The 16,654-nt window shown below is 41.5% G+C and overlaps 1 protein-coding gene across 1 annotated transcript; it reads left to right on the forward strand.

The window, feature by feature from the left end:
- The first annotated feature begins 3,052 nt into the window (after window positions 1–3,052).
- On the forward strand, window positions 3,053–5,962 carry LOC126481074 (uncharacterized). Its single transcript, XM_050104560.1, has 3 exons — window positions 3,053–3,448; window positions 3,609–3,791; window positions 4,699–5,962. Exons 1-3 carry the CDS (start codon window positions 3,101–3,103, stop codon window positions 5,176–5,178), a joined length of 1,011 nt encoding a protein of 336 aa, XP_049960517.1. The 5' UTR covers window positions 3,053–3,100; the 3' UTR covers window positions 5,179–5,962.
- The last annotated feature ends 10,692 nt before the right edge of the window (window positions 5,963–16,654 follow it).

The raw sequence follows: 16,654 nt of genomic DNA on the forward strand, positions 1-16,654 counted from the left end.
AGAAAAGTGTAGGTAATGGACTTGTACCACTATTGAAATAAGCCCTTCATATTATATGACGACATGCACATTCAGCATCAGTTATGGTTGGTCAAATACTGCTGTGACTCTGAATGTATTATATTAATAAGAAGCGACATTGCCTTTTTCTCCTGAAAATATCGAGTAACGTAACAAATGTGTTTGATTCTGCTTCCAATATGACAGTTTTGCTTAATACTCCACATGCCTACAGGACTTTGCAATGTTAACATAGCAGAACTCAGACATCTGTATAAGTGTAGAGAAATGAAAACAGTCATATGAATGCCTCACAGTTCAAGACTCGGGAGAAAAGTTTTACACCTGGTGTTCTACAAGGCAACTTCACACACAAGAACTTTTTGCCGACACTACTACCACCTACATAAGTAAGCTTTTCCTGTGTCACTTTCAAGTAATGCACTTAAGCTATTCCTGATTTAACTGGAAGATCTGTACTTCCCACTTTCATATCAACAGCCTCAAAATGCATATTGTAGACTTCGGGATATGTTACAGGTCAGTGTCACACCAAGATTGTGGAGAAAGGGGGGGGAGGGGGGGCGGCATGTCACTCTCCAACAAGTGTTTACCAATAAATAAGTGGCGGAAAATTACGGGTATAGGACGGCTTAACATGTGGAAAATGAGATTTTTATTATTCACTCAATGTATTTAACATTTATTATTCCTTTAAAATCGCACAACAACTTCAATAAAACACTTTAATCAGTCATACACTTATTTCATAATTATTTCACTTTTAAACTGCAAATCCTCTAAGAGCTGTCTTGAATCTTCACGAGTCTCTCTCAACAGCCTTGATGTGGATAGATACGTACAGCAACCAGTAATCAGTCAGAACTGCGTCTGCAAAAACACAAGGATTATTAAACAATTTTTGCTGTCACTAATTACTAGCAATATAATTGACAGAGTAGATTGCTAATATTTGCTATATCACATTTGCTAATATTTGCTATATCACATTCGCAAGAACGATCTCACTGAAGTAATTAAGTCCATCAAAACGCTTAGAAACTAACCTCTCGTCTGACGAAAAACGGTCTAAAGACTGGCAATTTCTTCAGATCTGTTGACAATGATATTTTGAATTATCACTTTACTGAGTGACTGAAATGTAGTTCAGGTACCTATGAACATAACAATATGTTAGAATTCATTTTCTAAACACGAACTATTACGGTACTGTGCGGCTACTTACATATTAATTACACTATTAATATTTTCACAGTTGTTTCTTTAATACAAAATTAAAGCCAACGGAAGAATAAACGTAAAACATACTTACCAATGACAGGTTTGTTGAGATGCAATTTTCTGTGTGGACAGATGTAACTTTTTCATACGGTGGTACGTCGCAGCAATCGCAGGAGTCACAGAAATCGCAGAAGTAGCAGAAGTCACAGAAATCGCAGAAGTAGCAGAAGTCGCAGAAGTAGCAGAAGTCGCAGAAATCGCGGAAGTAGCAGAAGTAGCAGTGGCGGAGGGATACGCGACTTAGGTTCCTTAACTGCGACTCTTAACTGCGACAAATCACAGTTAAGAATAACAGATACTGAAAAGTAGCATTCACATAAATCACTGATATCGGAAAATCGCAGTTTAGCCCATCACTAGGTGCAACTGTATGAAAACCGTCCTCGCAGCCAAGTGTTTACTGAAGGGACAGTCACGTAACTTCCGGCAGCCAAACGTCAAAACAGCCAAGTGCGTACTGTCGGGAGACACTCCCCTATAGCCACTACTAGCCACAACAAACCAAAGAAGTCTCTTAAAACCAAATATCTTCCGAAATGTGCTGCGCGATATCGACTATCGAACCAAAGATGAATTATCGATCATCGATTCATGTATTGCACTATCAAATTTCTTTGTCAAAGATTTGATCAAAGATGTGATCCAATATTCCGTCTAATATATTTGACAAAGATCTTTGACGTAGCGCTAGAAGGGGTATTACACTGTTATCAAAGTTTTCGTCAAAGTTCAAGATGGCTGACAAAAACAAATTGTTATTAACCGCAGCAGCTGCTGCTTGTGCCACAATTGCTGTGTGTGCACATGAGATACAGAAGCGGGGGAAAAAAAGGAAACGTACCTGGGTGAAGCCGTGGGTTTCACGACGAGACGAAAAAAGCTTTCAGCAAAACTTGTTACGTGAGCTAATAGTGGAAGACGCCAAGTCATACATCAATTTCTTGCGAATGGATGAGCATACTTTTCAGTATGTTCTCAGTGAAGTGATTCCTCATATCACAAAACACAATACTCACCTAAGAACTGCTATATCAGCAGAAGACAGGCTCACTGTAACACTACGATTCCTTGCTACACGAGAAAGTTACTCAAGCTTACAGTATAGCACTCGAATTCCACAATGCACATTAAGTAAAATAATACCTGAAACGTGTGAAGCAATTTATAAAGCACTAAAGGACCATTGTCTGAAGGTAAATAACTGTTCGATACACTTTATGTTCATGAAGATAAATTGTTATTATTTTATTTATTTATTTAATTTTATTTACATGGCAAATGAGATGTGTGATACCACAAAATTAATTGATATGTATGAAGCGGATGAGACACTTAACAATGTGAGGCACCCTGATTATAAAAATAGATTAAGAAGATTGGAGACATACAAAAATTATACACACATATATATTTATGGAATGGAATCTTCATCCTCTATTCCAGCCTGCTGCAAGGCAACCTGGATATATCCAGAGGTGGACGGTTGTGCACGGGCTGTCGCATGCTGCAAATCCCACCTGTCCATTAATGTCCGCTGCAGACTGAAACGTGTGAAGCAATTTATAAAGCACTAAAGGACCATTGTCTGAAGGTAAATAACTGTTCGATACACTTTATGTTCATGAAGATAAATTGTTATTATTTTATTTATTTAATTTTATTTACATGGCAAATACCTAAGGCCGGTATTACACATCAAATTTCTTTGTCCAATATCTTTGTCAAAGATATTTGGTAGTGTAATAGGGATCTTTGACAAATGTCGTCCAATATTTGATCAAATCTAGGCCGAGGCCGTATGTTTGATCAAAGAAATCGCTTGTCTTCTGTTCACTGCAATGCGATATGTTACCACGCGGAGCGCCAGCATCGCTGGAGCGTTCTGTCATCTTTTGCGTTTGTAAACATGGCTGCTAAATACAATTGGTGTGTGGCGTCTACCACAAAATTAATTGAAATGTATGAAGCGGATGAGGCGCTTTACAATGTGAGGCACCCTGAATATAAAAACAGATTAAGAAGATTGGAGAGTTATAAAAATATGGCAGAGATTATCAGCCGTTACATACGGCCAGGATGTACGGCCGAGGATATAAAGAGGAAGATAAATGGCCTCCGTACTAGCTACTCGTACGAGAAAGCAAAAGTACGTATTGACATATTCATTTATATTTATTTATGCAAGTAAAGTGTACATGTCATACAAATGATTAGCATTAATTTGTTCACTGCAGCGACTTGAAGCATACAATAATGTTTACGTAACCTACAAGTAGTTTAAATTATTTTCATTATTAATATTGCAGATGCATAAAAGCAAAAGTGGAGCCAGTGCGCAGGCGGCGTATACACCACAAGTGGACTGGTTTCAAATGCTGAAATTTCTAGACCAGTCAACAGAGGCCGACGAGAGTATGTGCAATTTGGAGAGCACGGAAAGTAAAACTGGAAGTGAACGTGCCACACCGACGTTTGAGGAAATGTTTGCGGTATGTACATTTGTTTACATTTTACGTTACTAAATGTGATTATCTTGCCAGGGCACCTTCCCAGCGCCATTGTAAAATGTCTTAAAGTATTCCCTAACTGCTCTCCCGTGTATTGTACGTCCAGAAGCAGCTTGGCAAGCTATTGGTTCCATTTGCTGTAGGTCCTCAGTGCTTTGTGTCTCAAGATAAGTGCAGTCTCCTACTACGGCAGACACTGTTTCCTGACGTGTGTACAAGTGTTTTCTTCTTTCAGTTAACAAGTTGTGCAATGTGCAGGCAGCCAGTGTTATTGTGGTAACTTTTTCAGGAGGCAGATTAATGGTAGTAAGAAAAATCCTGAAACGACTTGCAAGAATGCCAAAGCTGCTCTCCACTAATCTTCTCCCTCATGACAGTCGGTAATTGAAAACCTTTTCTTCTTTTGTGATTCCTTTTAAGGGGTATGGCTTCATAATGTTATAACTCAGAGGAAAAGCGTCATCTGCCAGTACTACCATTGGAGTTGTAATGTTTGTATTCCCAAGCTTCCTGCCTTCAGGAATGTTGAGCATAGATCGGTCAATGAGACACTCACGTAGTTTGCTTTTTGAAAACACTCCAGCATCACCAACACGCCCTTTAGTTCCTACATCTACATACAAAAATTTGTAGGGAGCATCTACCATGGCAAATAAAATGATACTGTTGATGGATTTATAATTGAAAAAGTGAGATCCACTAGCTTGTGGACATTTAATACGAGTGTGCTTTCCGTCCATTGCTCCTATAGTGTTATAACAGTCCCACTTCTCGAAATCCTCTGCAATTTGCTCCCACTCTCCTCTGCTTGTGGGTACCTGTAAATAAATAAGATTTATGTATGTGCAAGGAAGTACGTAACTAATGGCTTTTATCTTTTATTTTATAGCATGAGATGCAAGAGCCTGTCGCATGTAGCGAGGCACAGCCCCTGCGTCAAGAGCGGCCTCCCACTAAAAAGAGGAAAGTCACGCCAGACGTGGCAACTAACGTCATGGAGGAGGCCAGCAGGACACTTCAGGCTATGGCTGATGCTGCCAGAACCATGCCTGTCCATGAAGACCGCTACAGTACCGTTGGCGCCCACATCGCAGCAGAACTGCGTGAAATGGAAAGGGTGGGCGGCAGGGAATACACCACTGCCACTATGCACAGATTTTATATGTATGTAGATACGTTTCAAAAGTCGTTCGGAATGCGACGCAGAGTCGCAGTGTGGCCCCTCAAGGCGCAAAGTAACCCTGATTTACGGGTGTCTTGTAGAAAAGCAGGGTCCAGTCTCCTGATTTCACGTACATATGAACGAATTTGTAGACAATATTCATTTTCTCATTCATTACAGACTTGTGCAATTTCTGTGCGCAAATGACAATCATCTTTCGACGTTAACAGACGCAATAGCAATTTGTCACTTTTATGAACTGATATGTTACACTTCAAGACATGGACTTACATTTTGGGGAAATCAATTGCTAGCAATGAAAGTATTCTTGGTCCAAAAACGTGTTGTATGAATAGTGAGTGGTGTTGCTTTTAAATGTAGTTGTACAAATCTTTTCTGGAAACCAAAAAGTCTTTTACTACTTCTCAATTTGTATTTTAACTTACGTGTTTCATTGGTAAAAATACTGGGTTGTACAAAAGAAATAATATCACGAACACAATACAAGGAGAAAGCATAATTTACACAGTGATTGCAAGTCTGGCCGTGGTGCTGGAGTGTGTGCAGTATACTGACACAAAAGTTTGAAATGCTATCCCTCCAGATGTTAACTGCAAGTTTGGTAACAAGTCCATGTTTAAGAAGCCTCTGACCCCATTTATCCTGGAAAAGGTATTTTACACTTCAGATGTGTCTTTTAGTCGTAGAGAAAAAGCCGCATAGAACTTAGCAAATATGCGTATGAATCAATATAATGTAAGATTGAAAAATTATGTAGATACGCGTTTTTTATTTTTAATTCTTTATGTTTAGTTCATGTATAATGTAACTGTGATCTGGTATGACAATTTTCTTCTTTATACCATTATTTCCCATGTATTGATATGTTTAGAAAGAGCATACGGATCGTCATCTACAACTTAAAAGAAGACATATTCCCTATCCTTATGGGCTTGTCACAAAAGGAAAGAAATAAATAAAAAAGAAATAATAAGGACCCTATAAATGATCAAACAATTTGTGTTTTAATATGTTCACCAAATACAGGGTGTCCCACATAATCATCCCTACTCGAATTGCTTGTGAAGTGGCAACACCGTCTCGAAAGTTAGCGACACGGGCACTGCATTTTATTGGGAAGTTCAGTGTAGCTGCGTGTCAGCGCGTCTGTTGTAAGAAGTAATGGAGGAGTCTGCATTAGAACACTGAATTGATGTCATGGAGTGTGACATAAAGACAGGCCCCATCAAGGAATGTAAGGAAATGTTTCAAGAGAAGTATCCTGGTAAAAAATCCCCAAGATCAGCACTCTCCACGATCTGTACAGGAAATGGAGGGCTGTAGGACATTCAAAATGAGCAGAGGAATTGGCGATCGACAGTGAGGACTCCTGAAACTATAGACAGAATTTGCAAGGACATTATGAGTCCCACCAAGTCGGTAAGGGCGTTATTGCAGCAGGCTGATGTATCTTGTACATCATATCATTGTGTACTAAAGGATATGAAATTAAAAGCCTGCCATGTGAGTGTGGTGCAAAAGTTGAAATTTGAGGATAAGGGAAAAAAAAAGAGTTCAGTATTATAACTGGTTGTTAACATGAATTGGTAATGGTTGCTTGGACACCTTTCTTTACTTTATGTTAACGAGGCCAGGTTTCATTTGTCAGGTTATGTAAACTCCCAGAACTGCAGATACTGGCCGCAGTACAACACATATATTCTGCATGAAGAACTCCTCCACTCAGAGAAGATAGATGTTTGGTGCATATTGTCCAGCATGCACTTTATCGGCCCCATATTTTTCACTTACACCTTAAACAGTGCCAGATACCTAGAAATCTTTGACTCTTCCAAAGCAAATTAAAAGATACAGAGAAGCTCTATGTCTTATTCCAACAAGATGGAGCAACAGCTCACACATCCAACCAAAGTATGGCCCACATCACCAACATGTTCCCTGAAGATTGGGTTGCCAGTAGAGGCCTCTGGCCCACAAGGTCCCCGGACTTGACTTCGTATGACTTTTATTTATGGGACACACTAAAAACCGATGTGTATGCTCACAAACCTCACCACAGACAATCTTAAATGGAACATTGCTTAAGAAATTAACAACAACATGCCTGCAGAATTACAGCCTGTTGCTGGTAACGTCATCACACAAAGTCAGCGATGCCTGAATGCCCATGGCCACCAGTTCCAGCGTCTCTTATAAACAGGTAACTACCTATTTTAATGTTACTAACATCAGTTCATTTTATTTAGTTCATTGTTACTTGAATCTTGGATGTGAGGCATACTGATTTTATGTGGGACATCCTGTATATGACCATGCACAGTGACATTTCACTGTTTTGTGAAATGTTGGGCATATTTGATATGCATGCCAGAAATTTTGTTTGACAGAAAATTTGACAAGATGGCGAATGTTATTTGTGTTGATGTTTAACAAACAATATTTTTATTACAATTTATGTCACTGTCTCACGAGTGTCAACAACTATAGAAACTATGATAACTGATGAAAACAAAATAGCACTGGCAGTTGCTGAAATGGTAGAGGTTTTACATATTTCCTGAACATATATTTGTAGTGCTCAATTTTAGATGGGACGTGGAATGTATAGTAACACAACCCATGTTTGAATAAGTGCACACATTATTATAAAAAAAGGTTGGTACTAAACAGCTACATGGGCACTGGTTGAATCCATTAGCTGCACTGTCTGTCAGAGATCACTCATGCATGATCTTATTAGACAGCCGTCAAGATAAGTGTAACAGAATCATATCTTGAATAGTGCTGCGTTTGAACGGTGTTCTTGAGTCTATATGGCAGAAACATAAACTCAAACAAACCAGAAGGTGTGATAAAGACGGTTCGTGGATATCCTCCAGGCACATAGGGATTTATAGATATGCTTTCTGGAAGTGAATGACACGAAACATGGAGGAGTCCACCAAATAATGAGTTAAGTCCTAGATGTTTGGGACTGGGTAGCTATCCAGTATGATAAAAGCTTTGAGAGTCCTGTAATCACCACACAATAAGATGGATCTATCTTCTTTTTAAACTAATTTGATGGATGAAACCGAGGACCTATGGAGGGCAGCACAATGCCATCCTGTAAGAGTTCATTAACTGCTGCTTTAGCGACCCTGAGTAGATCTGGTGGCAATCTACACAGAGTCTGTGCCATAGTGGTGGGTGGGGGTGGACGTAGTGTTCATGTCATGAATGGTTCGGTTTTTAATGCCACACTGCACAAACCAGTCTTGCAGGGAGGAGCATGGAGACATGTCAGAAGAGAATGGACAAAAAGTGCGGTACTGATCTTTGTGTTCGTTGATGGTGTAGGTGTATCCGCAGATGGCGAAAGAGCTTCAAGATTAGAGATGTCGAGCAGTTGATGAAGCTGGTCGAGGTGGTGCTTCCTCAGCTTGTGAGTTCTATACTGGATGGCGTCATCTTCATGTTGCAAATGGATGTTCATCATATGCAAGTTGAAGTAGAGATGCTGTAGTTTCTGAATATGGTCGATAGCATCAAGGCAGCCCTGAAGGTACCGGTAGCCGTTGGCCATTTGAGTAAATGGTAGAAGCTGTTGTGTAAAGTGAGTGTTGCCATTGCAGAGAGCCACTGAAAGGGTGTGGTCAGTGACACCTGTGGCAGAGCGGCCACAAGCTGTGTGAGTCAAAATGACACTATACAGGTTGGGAACCCAGCGGAAGTTTCAACGGAAGTGTGTGCCAAGTACTGCCTCACTAGCATCTATAACAATGAATGTCCTGATGAAAACATGGCTGAGCAAGCAGGCATCAGGGATGGAGAAGAGGGCAGCCAAGTTCTGACTTCTAGGCTGGCGTCGACAAGGAAGTACTAGCTGCTGACATGGCTTAGAACGAAAAGCCTGTTGTTATGATGAGAGCAAGGCATTAGAGAGCTGATGTCGTCGTTACGAGTGCCTAAGCAGATTAGATAGCACGCATGCTTTAGTTCACATTGCATCAAGTGTGGGTAGTTGCGTGGCAGGCAACAGTTGTGAGCTAAATCACTGAATTGTGTGAGGAACCAGCAGAAGCAGTTCTTTGCAGGAGCAGCTGGTGGACAGGAGTTTGTTGTGACAGCGCATAGGTCATCACTGCGGCTGGCGGCAGTGATGTGTCACTAGAGGTCTGGCAAGATTGGCTCGGTTCGTGGAAGGCTAGAGGTTGGTTGCAAGTAAGACTAAATGCCATTGTTGTCTGCATATTAATACATTGTGAATGTTGAATGATGCAAATATTCTATCTGCAAGTTTGAGGTGCGTTCTAGTGGCTTTTGCTCATGAGTAACCAAAGGTAGCTGAACTTGTGAGACAGCGTGGCAACCCATAATATTCATCATGTATAGTCGGGCATGAGGTGCAAGTCTATTCGAGTGCATAACCGCCACCATAGTTACGATGCAGTTCTGTCCTTTAAATCTTCGCCATGTACTATGTGGTGTAACTGTTCTTCCTGGGAGCAGGAGAGGTGGAGGAGGAGGGCTGTTTTAGCAGCCTTGTATTTAAGGGTTGAGATTGCTCGAGGATGATTTTGCTGACTGTATCCATGTGTTCACCCAAGTGACTAACAGAGTGATGAATTTTTCCCTGCCACTGACAACATCACACAGAGCAAAAATTTTCTCCATGATGGTGAACAACAGGCATGGTTGATCCAGCTTAAGATGAGTCCTCAGGCCAAAAGGTTGCCGCAGCAACATCTGTAGAGGAAGAGCAGTTGTGCAGTTTGGTTCCATGCAGGGCACAACTTCATGTGCAGTAGGTGAGTCGGAGGATAATACAGCCAGATGCATGAGACCTGGAGCGAATGAATTTTATACAAGGTACGGGTGACACTTCGGTCAAAGAGAATGAACAAGAATCCAATCGGTCAGTTTGTAATGGCTTGAAAGTAGACCAGTTTGCTGGCAGAGTGGAGTCTGTTGAGCAGTCACAGAGTAGGTTGTCTAAGACACTCCAGTGTACGGCATCATTGTCTACTGTCATAAAGAGTTCCACTATAACTTTGACAACCTGAGGTGCATTTAGGATGTTATGAATAACACTGGATATCATAGTACGAGAATTCGAGAATTGCTCTCCAGACGTGTGAATCATGCAAAGTTGGTACAGTAGAGCTACGTCTGCACTGGTTGAAGACATTAGCCACACTGTTTGTCAGAGATCACTCGTGCGTGGTCTCAGTTGACCACCAGTGATATTGTTTACTGTCACAAAGTTCCCACATATTACGTAAGGAGAGATTAAGAAGAAAATCAATATCCTACGCACAGCAAGCATGTGACAGTGCAATAAAAAAAAAGATCGTTGTTCTCGGGTTCTTCCACAGACGATGTAGACTGCATGTTGTGGGATTTTAGTGAAATCTCATTGGAGGACCAAGTGGAGGAGAATAAACTTTCGCATACTTGTCTTCTTTTTCAATGTGAAGGTGAAGTAACTCTTCACAAGTTATTAAAGTTTCACTGTCCATTTGCAGAAAGTTGATGTAATTGCCAGGTTCCAAGTGTAACATTTCCTTTAACAGGTTTTTGTGTGTATATTTCCCCCTCATTTTAAGCCATGCCCTGGAGAAGCATCTTGTTGTTTCTTCTTCTTCTTCCTTAAACGCAGTGCCAGAGTCAATGTTATAAATGCTTTATCTGCATTTTTAACCATTTCCATTAGTGTCAAAATACAGCAGACTAGGTACACAAATAGCTTATTCTCCAACGGTGAGGTTAAATTGACAAATTTTGTCGGTATTTGTATGGGCTTGTTTGACAAATCCTTGACTATGTAAGAATAAATTTGACAAACAAGTTTGATCATTAACAAGGGCCTTTATATATGTATCCATAAAATAAACGTACACTGGCAGGTAAGGAAAAGTTGAACCAGCAGTACATATTAAATCTTCACCAGTAACTTGGACTTCTGACATATTTCTGTGATGTACACGTGAAATAATACATTGTTAATGTTGTCATGCTATGTCAAGCGGTCACTTAGCAACTAAATCCACGAAGCTTAGTCCCCTGGGAATGATGGGTTTCTATTGCATTAAATTAAACCAAAATATTCAAAGGAGAACTCAACAGATGCTCTAAGAAACCTCTGGAGCCAAAACACAAGCATAACTGACTGTGATCCTTTGATCATGATGCAATATTCATTTAATTTCGTGACTGTCTTATCTGAAATTGACTGTAATCCACTCCTTTCTTTGTCACAAATGTCAGAGCAACCAATGTGCAATCATTCAGTTTTCCCTCCATTAAAAAGTAAATACTAAATGCACATTAGAAAATAATAATTTCTTTAACTAGCAAAATATTCATTATAGTATTATTATATGAAAACTTGTAGCTTCCTATTCAGTATGTTATCTCTTTACGAGAATACTTTTCAGTTTCTTTCTTTTTTCATACATAAAGCCATATTATTATTTTGTATCACACCAGTATTGCTGGGCCCTCTTTGGACTTTGGGCACCATACAGTGATTGGACGTTTAGTTAGATACCACCTGGAGCTGTAATACTAACACTAGCATTTCTGAAATACACTGGTGGGAACTCTCTCAGCAACATATCCTCCATTCCTGTAACCCCCTGGCCTCAACCTTCGCTAGTCCTTGTCCTCCACCTACTTATCCCCTTCCCTTGCTCCCATTTCATTTCAGTAACCTTCCATCTTACCAGTGCACCTGTATATATATAGTCCTGTGGCCTTTCTACACCTTCCCCCCCCCCCCCCCCCCCCCCTCACACCACACACTCTAATATTGCACACAGCAGTCCTATCCTGCCCACATCACATTCCTGAATGCTCCCTGATGCTGCTATCCTTTCCCCTTCCTACTCAATACCTCTACCTCTTCTGTACCCCCACTACCCACCCCAGCAAAGATTGGTGCTCACTTCAGATGCAGCTGCAGTTAGGCCTTAACAGTTGGAGATGACAGTGGCCACATGTTAGTGTGAGTTATATTTCTAGCATTCTTTTTCATTTTTCACTATGCCTATCTGTGATTCATCGCATCCTTTGTGTGAAGAATAGCTATCTATCCTTTCCCTGTTGTTAGCAATATTAGGAAATGGACAGATTACTACTTACCATAAACATGACCCATTGAATTGCAGACAGGCACAATGAAAAGACTGTTACATGTGATAGCTTTCAGCCAAAGCCTTCTTCAGCAAAGAAAAAAAAAAACATTCACACAAGCATGTACACCTCATGCACACATGACCACTACTGCTACAGGTAGCTCCAACTGAAATGTGACTGTCACATGAACAGCAATCTGGAGTGGTGCAGGGAAGGGTGAGGGATAGCAGGGTAAGGGTGGGGTGAGAGAAGAGCTTTGTCTGGTGGGGTATGCAGGAAATAGATGGCGGCCTTATGAGACTGCCAAGTGCAGTGTTGGGAGATGGGGTATGGGAGAAAGAAGAGGGAGCAGGGAAGGCGAAAGGACAGGCAGGTGCACTGGCAGAGGCCAGCACACAATGAGGGTGATGAGACATGAGAAGGGAGGAGGTGTCAGGATAGAGGGTGTTGGGTGGAGGATGTGGAGAAAGTAGATTACCATAGGATGAGGCCAGGATAATTTCAGGAGCACAGAATGTGTTGTGGAAAACTCACACCTGCACAGTTTAGAGAATCTGGTGGTGGAGTGGAAGGTCCAAATAGGCTGGGTTGTTAAGCAGCCACTGAAATCAAGCATTTTATGTTCAGCTGCATGTTGTGTCATACTTTGCTCTTGGCCACAGTTTGGTTGTGGCTGTTTATCTTGGTGAACAGCTATGTGGTAGTCTTACTAATATAAAAAAACTGTGCAATGGTTGCAGCAGAGCTGATATATGATATGGTTACTTTCACAGGTGGCCTGCCTTTTGATAGGGGTCATCTAAACCTGTGACAGGAGAAGAAGGGGAAGTGCTGTGTGTGTGTGTGTGGGGGGGGGGGGGGGGTTGGGAAAATCTCCCTGTGGCAAGGATTTGGGATTGGAAGTGGAATATGGATGGACTAGGGTGTTGTAGAGGTTGGGTGGATGATGGAACACTATTTAGAAAAAGTGGGAAGGGTGTTGAGTAGGATGTCCCTCACTTCAGGACATGATGATAGATAATCAAAGCCATAATGAAGGATGTGTTTTAGTTTTTCCAGTCTGGGCTGATATTGGGTGACCAAAGGTGCATTCTTTTGTAGCTGGCTTTTGGGAGAGGTTGGAGACTGGGATTGGCTGGGGAAATGGCACAGGAAATCAATTTGTGGACTAGGTCCAGGGGATAGAGCCTGTCTGTAAAGGCCTTGGTGAGACTTACAGCATACTGAGCAAGGAAGTCCTTGTTACTGCAGATATGCCATACCTGTATGGAAATGCTATATGGGAGGGATTTTGTGGTGATTGGTGGGTTTAATGTGGGCAAAGTTGTGGATGGAGCCATCAGAGAGGATGGGGTCAACGTCCAGGCAGGTGGCAGACTAGGTTGTGGAGGACCAGTGAAGTATAAGGGTGAGAAGGTGTTGAGGCTGTGAATGAAAATGTGTGTTGGCCCGTGTCCAGATCATAAAGATATCATCTATGAACCTGAACCAGACCAGGGTTTGGGGTTTTGGGGGACTATGAAGGTTTCCTCTACATGACCCATAAACAGGTTGGAATAGGGGGCAGCCACACTGGTGCCCATGGTTGTGCTTTGGATTTGTTTGTATACTTTCCCTTCAAAGGAGAAGTAGTTATGTGTTAGAATATATTTAGTTAGGTGTATGAGGAATGAGGCAGTGGGTTTGCAGTTTGAAGAACGTTGGCAAAGGTAGTGTTCAATTGTGGCGAGGCCATAGGCATGACAGATATTTGTGTATAGGGAAGTGGCATCAACAGTGGCCAGTAGGGAACCAGAAGGTAAAGGGGTGGGGATGGTGGGGAGTTGGTGAAAAAAATGGTTGGTATTATTGATGTGGGAGGCTAGATTACAGCAGTTGATTTGAGGTGCTGGTTAATGAGGGTTGTAATCCTTTCAGTGGAGACACACTAACCAACTACAAAGGGGTGTCCAGTATTGTTGGGTTTGTGACTTTTGAGGAGCATGTAGAATGTGGGTGGGCAGGGTGTCATATGCGTGAGCAGGGAAATGGATTTAGGACAGAGGTTCTGGGAAGGAACTAAGGCTTTAAGCAGTGACTAGAGATTATGTTTGACTTCTGGGATGGGATCACTCTGGCAGAGTTTGTAGGTGGATGAGTCAGACAACTGGCAGAAGCATTCTACCAGGTAGTCACTGCAACTCATCATGACAGCAGTGGAGCCTTCATCTGCAGAGAGGATGATTAGATCAGGATTAGTTTTGAGCCTGTGTATGGCTGTCTCTCCTCTGCAGAATGTTTGGTGTTTTTGGGAAGGGATCTGGAGAAAGGGAGTAGGTTTTTGAGAAGTCAACATGGTTAAATTTGGGTATAGGGCCGAAGGTGATGCCTTTGGATAGGATTGAAACTTGTGTGTGGCTGAGGATTTTGGTGTTCAGGATTATTATGGCTCTGGATTTGGATTAGGAGTGTTGGTAGGGAGTTTTGGTGGATGTGGTAAGTTGAAAAGGTCCACTAGACAGGATCTGGGTGCTATGAGGAGGAACACTGTGGATAGGATAGGGGTTGGATAGTGGTGCCCCATAAGCAGCAAGTTGGGTAACTTATGGAGGTAGTGTATGGAATACTTTTCCAGGTGCTGGATAGCAAGGGATTCAATTTTAGAGATGTCATGTATGGCACAGAGATTGCACAGTAGCAGTATCTCGCAGAGGGAGCAGAGATGGTTCTTGGATGCCTGTGCCTTAGAACTGTGTTTTTGCAGTACTAGGTTTGTGAGGGACATGGACTGGTGGAATCTGAAAAAGTGGTCATTGTGAAAGGAGGGGTGGGATCCAGAGAAATTTGCGCACTCCGGCTTCACAGTGCGACAACTCACACTGCAGCAATAAAAAAATGTCTGTCACAGAATTTCGTGCGACGAGTACAATCAGCAGAAAAAGGATGTTAAAGAGTGGCAATCTGGCAACACTGTAACCACATGTATTATAACTATAGAGAAAGCTTTTGACAATGCTGACTGGAATACTCTCTTTCAAATTCTGAAGGTGGCAGGGGTAAAATACAGGGAGCAAAAGGCTATTTACAATTTGTACAGAAAGCAAATGGCAGTTATAAGAGTCGAGGGGTATGAAAAGGTAGCAGTGGTTGGGAAGGGAGTGAGACAGGGTTGTAGCCTATCCCCAATGTTATTCAATCTGTATATTCAGCAAGCAGTAAAGGAAACAAAAGAAAAGTTCGGAGGAGGTATTAAAATCCATGGAGAAGAAATAAAAATTTTGAGGTTCACCGATGACATTGTAATTCTGCCAGAGACAGCAAAGGACTTGGAAGAGCAGTTGAACAGAATGGACAGTGTCTTGAAAGGAGGGTATAAGATGAACATCAACAAAAGCAAAACAAGGATAATGGAATGTAGTCGAATTAAATCGGGTGATGCTGAGGGAATCAGATTAGGAAATGAGACACTTAAAGTAGTAAAGGAGTTTGGCTCTTTGGGGAGCAAAATAACTGATGATGGTCGAAGTAGAGAGGATATAAAATGTAGACTGGCAATGGCAAGGAAAGCGTTTCTGAAGAAGAAAAATTTTTTAACATCGAGTATAGATTTAAATGTCAGGAAGTCGTTTCTGAAAGTATTTGTGTGGAGTGTAGCCATGTATGGAAGGGAAACATGGACGATAAATAGTTTAGACAAGAAGAGAATAGAAGCTTTCGAAATGTGGTGCTACAGAAGAAGCTGAAGATTAGATGGGTAGATCATGTAACTAATGAGGTGGTGCTGAATAGAACTGGGGAGGAGAGGAATTTGTGGCACAACTTGACTAGAAGAAGGGATCGGTTGGTAGGACACATTCTGAGGCATCAAGGGATCACCAATTTAGTACTGGTGGGGAGCGTGGAGGGTAAAAATCGAAAAGGGAGACCAAGAGATGAATACACTAAGCAGATTCAGAAGGATGTAGGCTGCAGTAGGTAATGGGAGATGAAGAAGCTTGCACAGGATAGAGTAGCATGGAGAGCTACATCAAACCAGTCTCAGGACTGAAGACCACAACAACACTGTCAGGATCCATTAGTTGTGCTGCACAGTTGGTGAAGTGGATAGAGTTTTGGGTTAGCATGCAGAAGATCAATGGTTCGATCCCAGGTTGAGGGGCATATGTTTTTTATTTGGTAAATGTAGTCCAGGTGGTACAGTATCTGGCATCTTTATTGTCAACAGCGATTGCAGCGGGTCCTGTAGAAACCATTTGCAGTTACATACCACAATCGTAGAAATGGAAGATTGGTCAGCTTTGAAAGAAGCCCTTCCTACATCGTGGGCATGAACTTATTCACACCACTTCATCTACTAGATGCCAAACCTGTTTTCTTTGTACCCTTCTCCAATGGTCCCATAGATTAGTACCAACTATTATTCTTGCCTTGTTCAGCTGCATTACCTTTTGTTAGGGGCTTACATTACCAATAGGACTAGCATTTTTTGCAAATATGTCCAAACTCGGTTACTATTTGTATGTGTTATCACCGTGGTCCCACTAGTTATGCATTTCAACAATAA

Source organism: Schistocerca serialis, chromosome 5 (assembly GCF_023864345.2).
Source record: "Schistocerca serialis cubense isolate TAMUIC-IGC-003099 chromosome 5, iqSchSeri2.2, whole genome shotgun sequence".
Classification (NCBI taxonomy): domain Eukaryota; kingdom Metazoa; phylum Arthropoda; class Insecta; order Orthoptera; family Acrididae; genus Schistocerca; species Schistocerca serialis.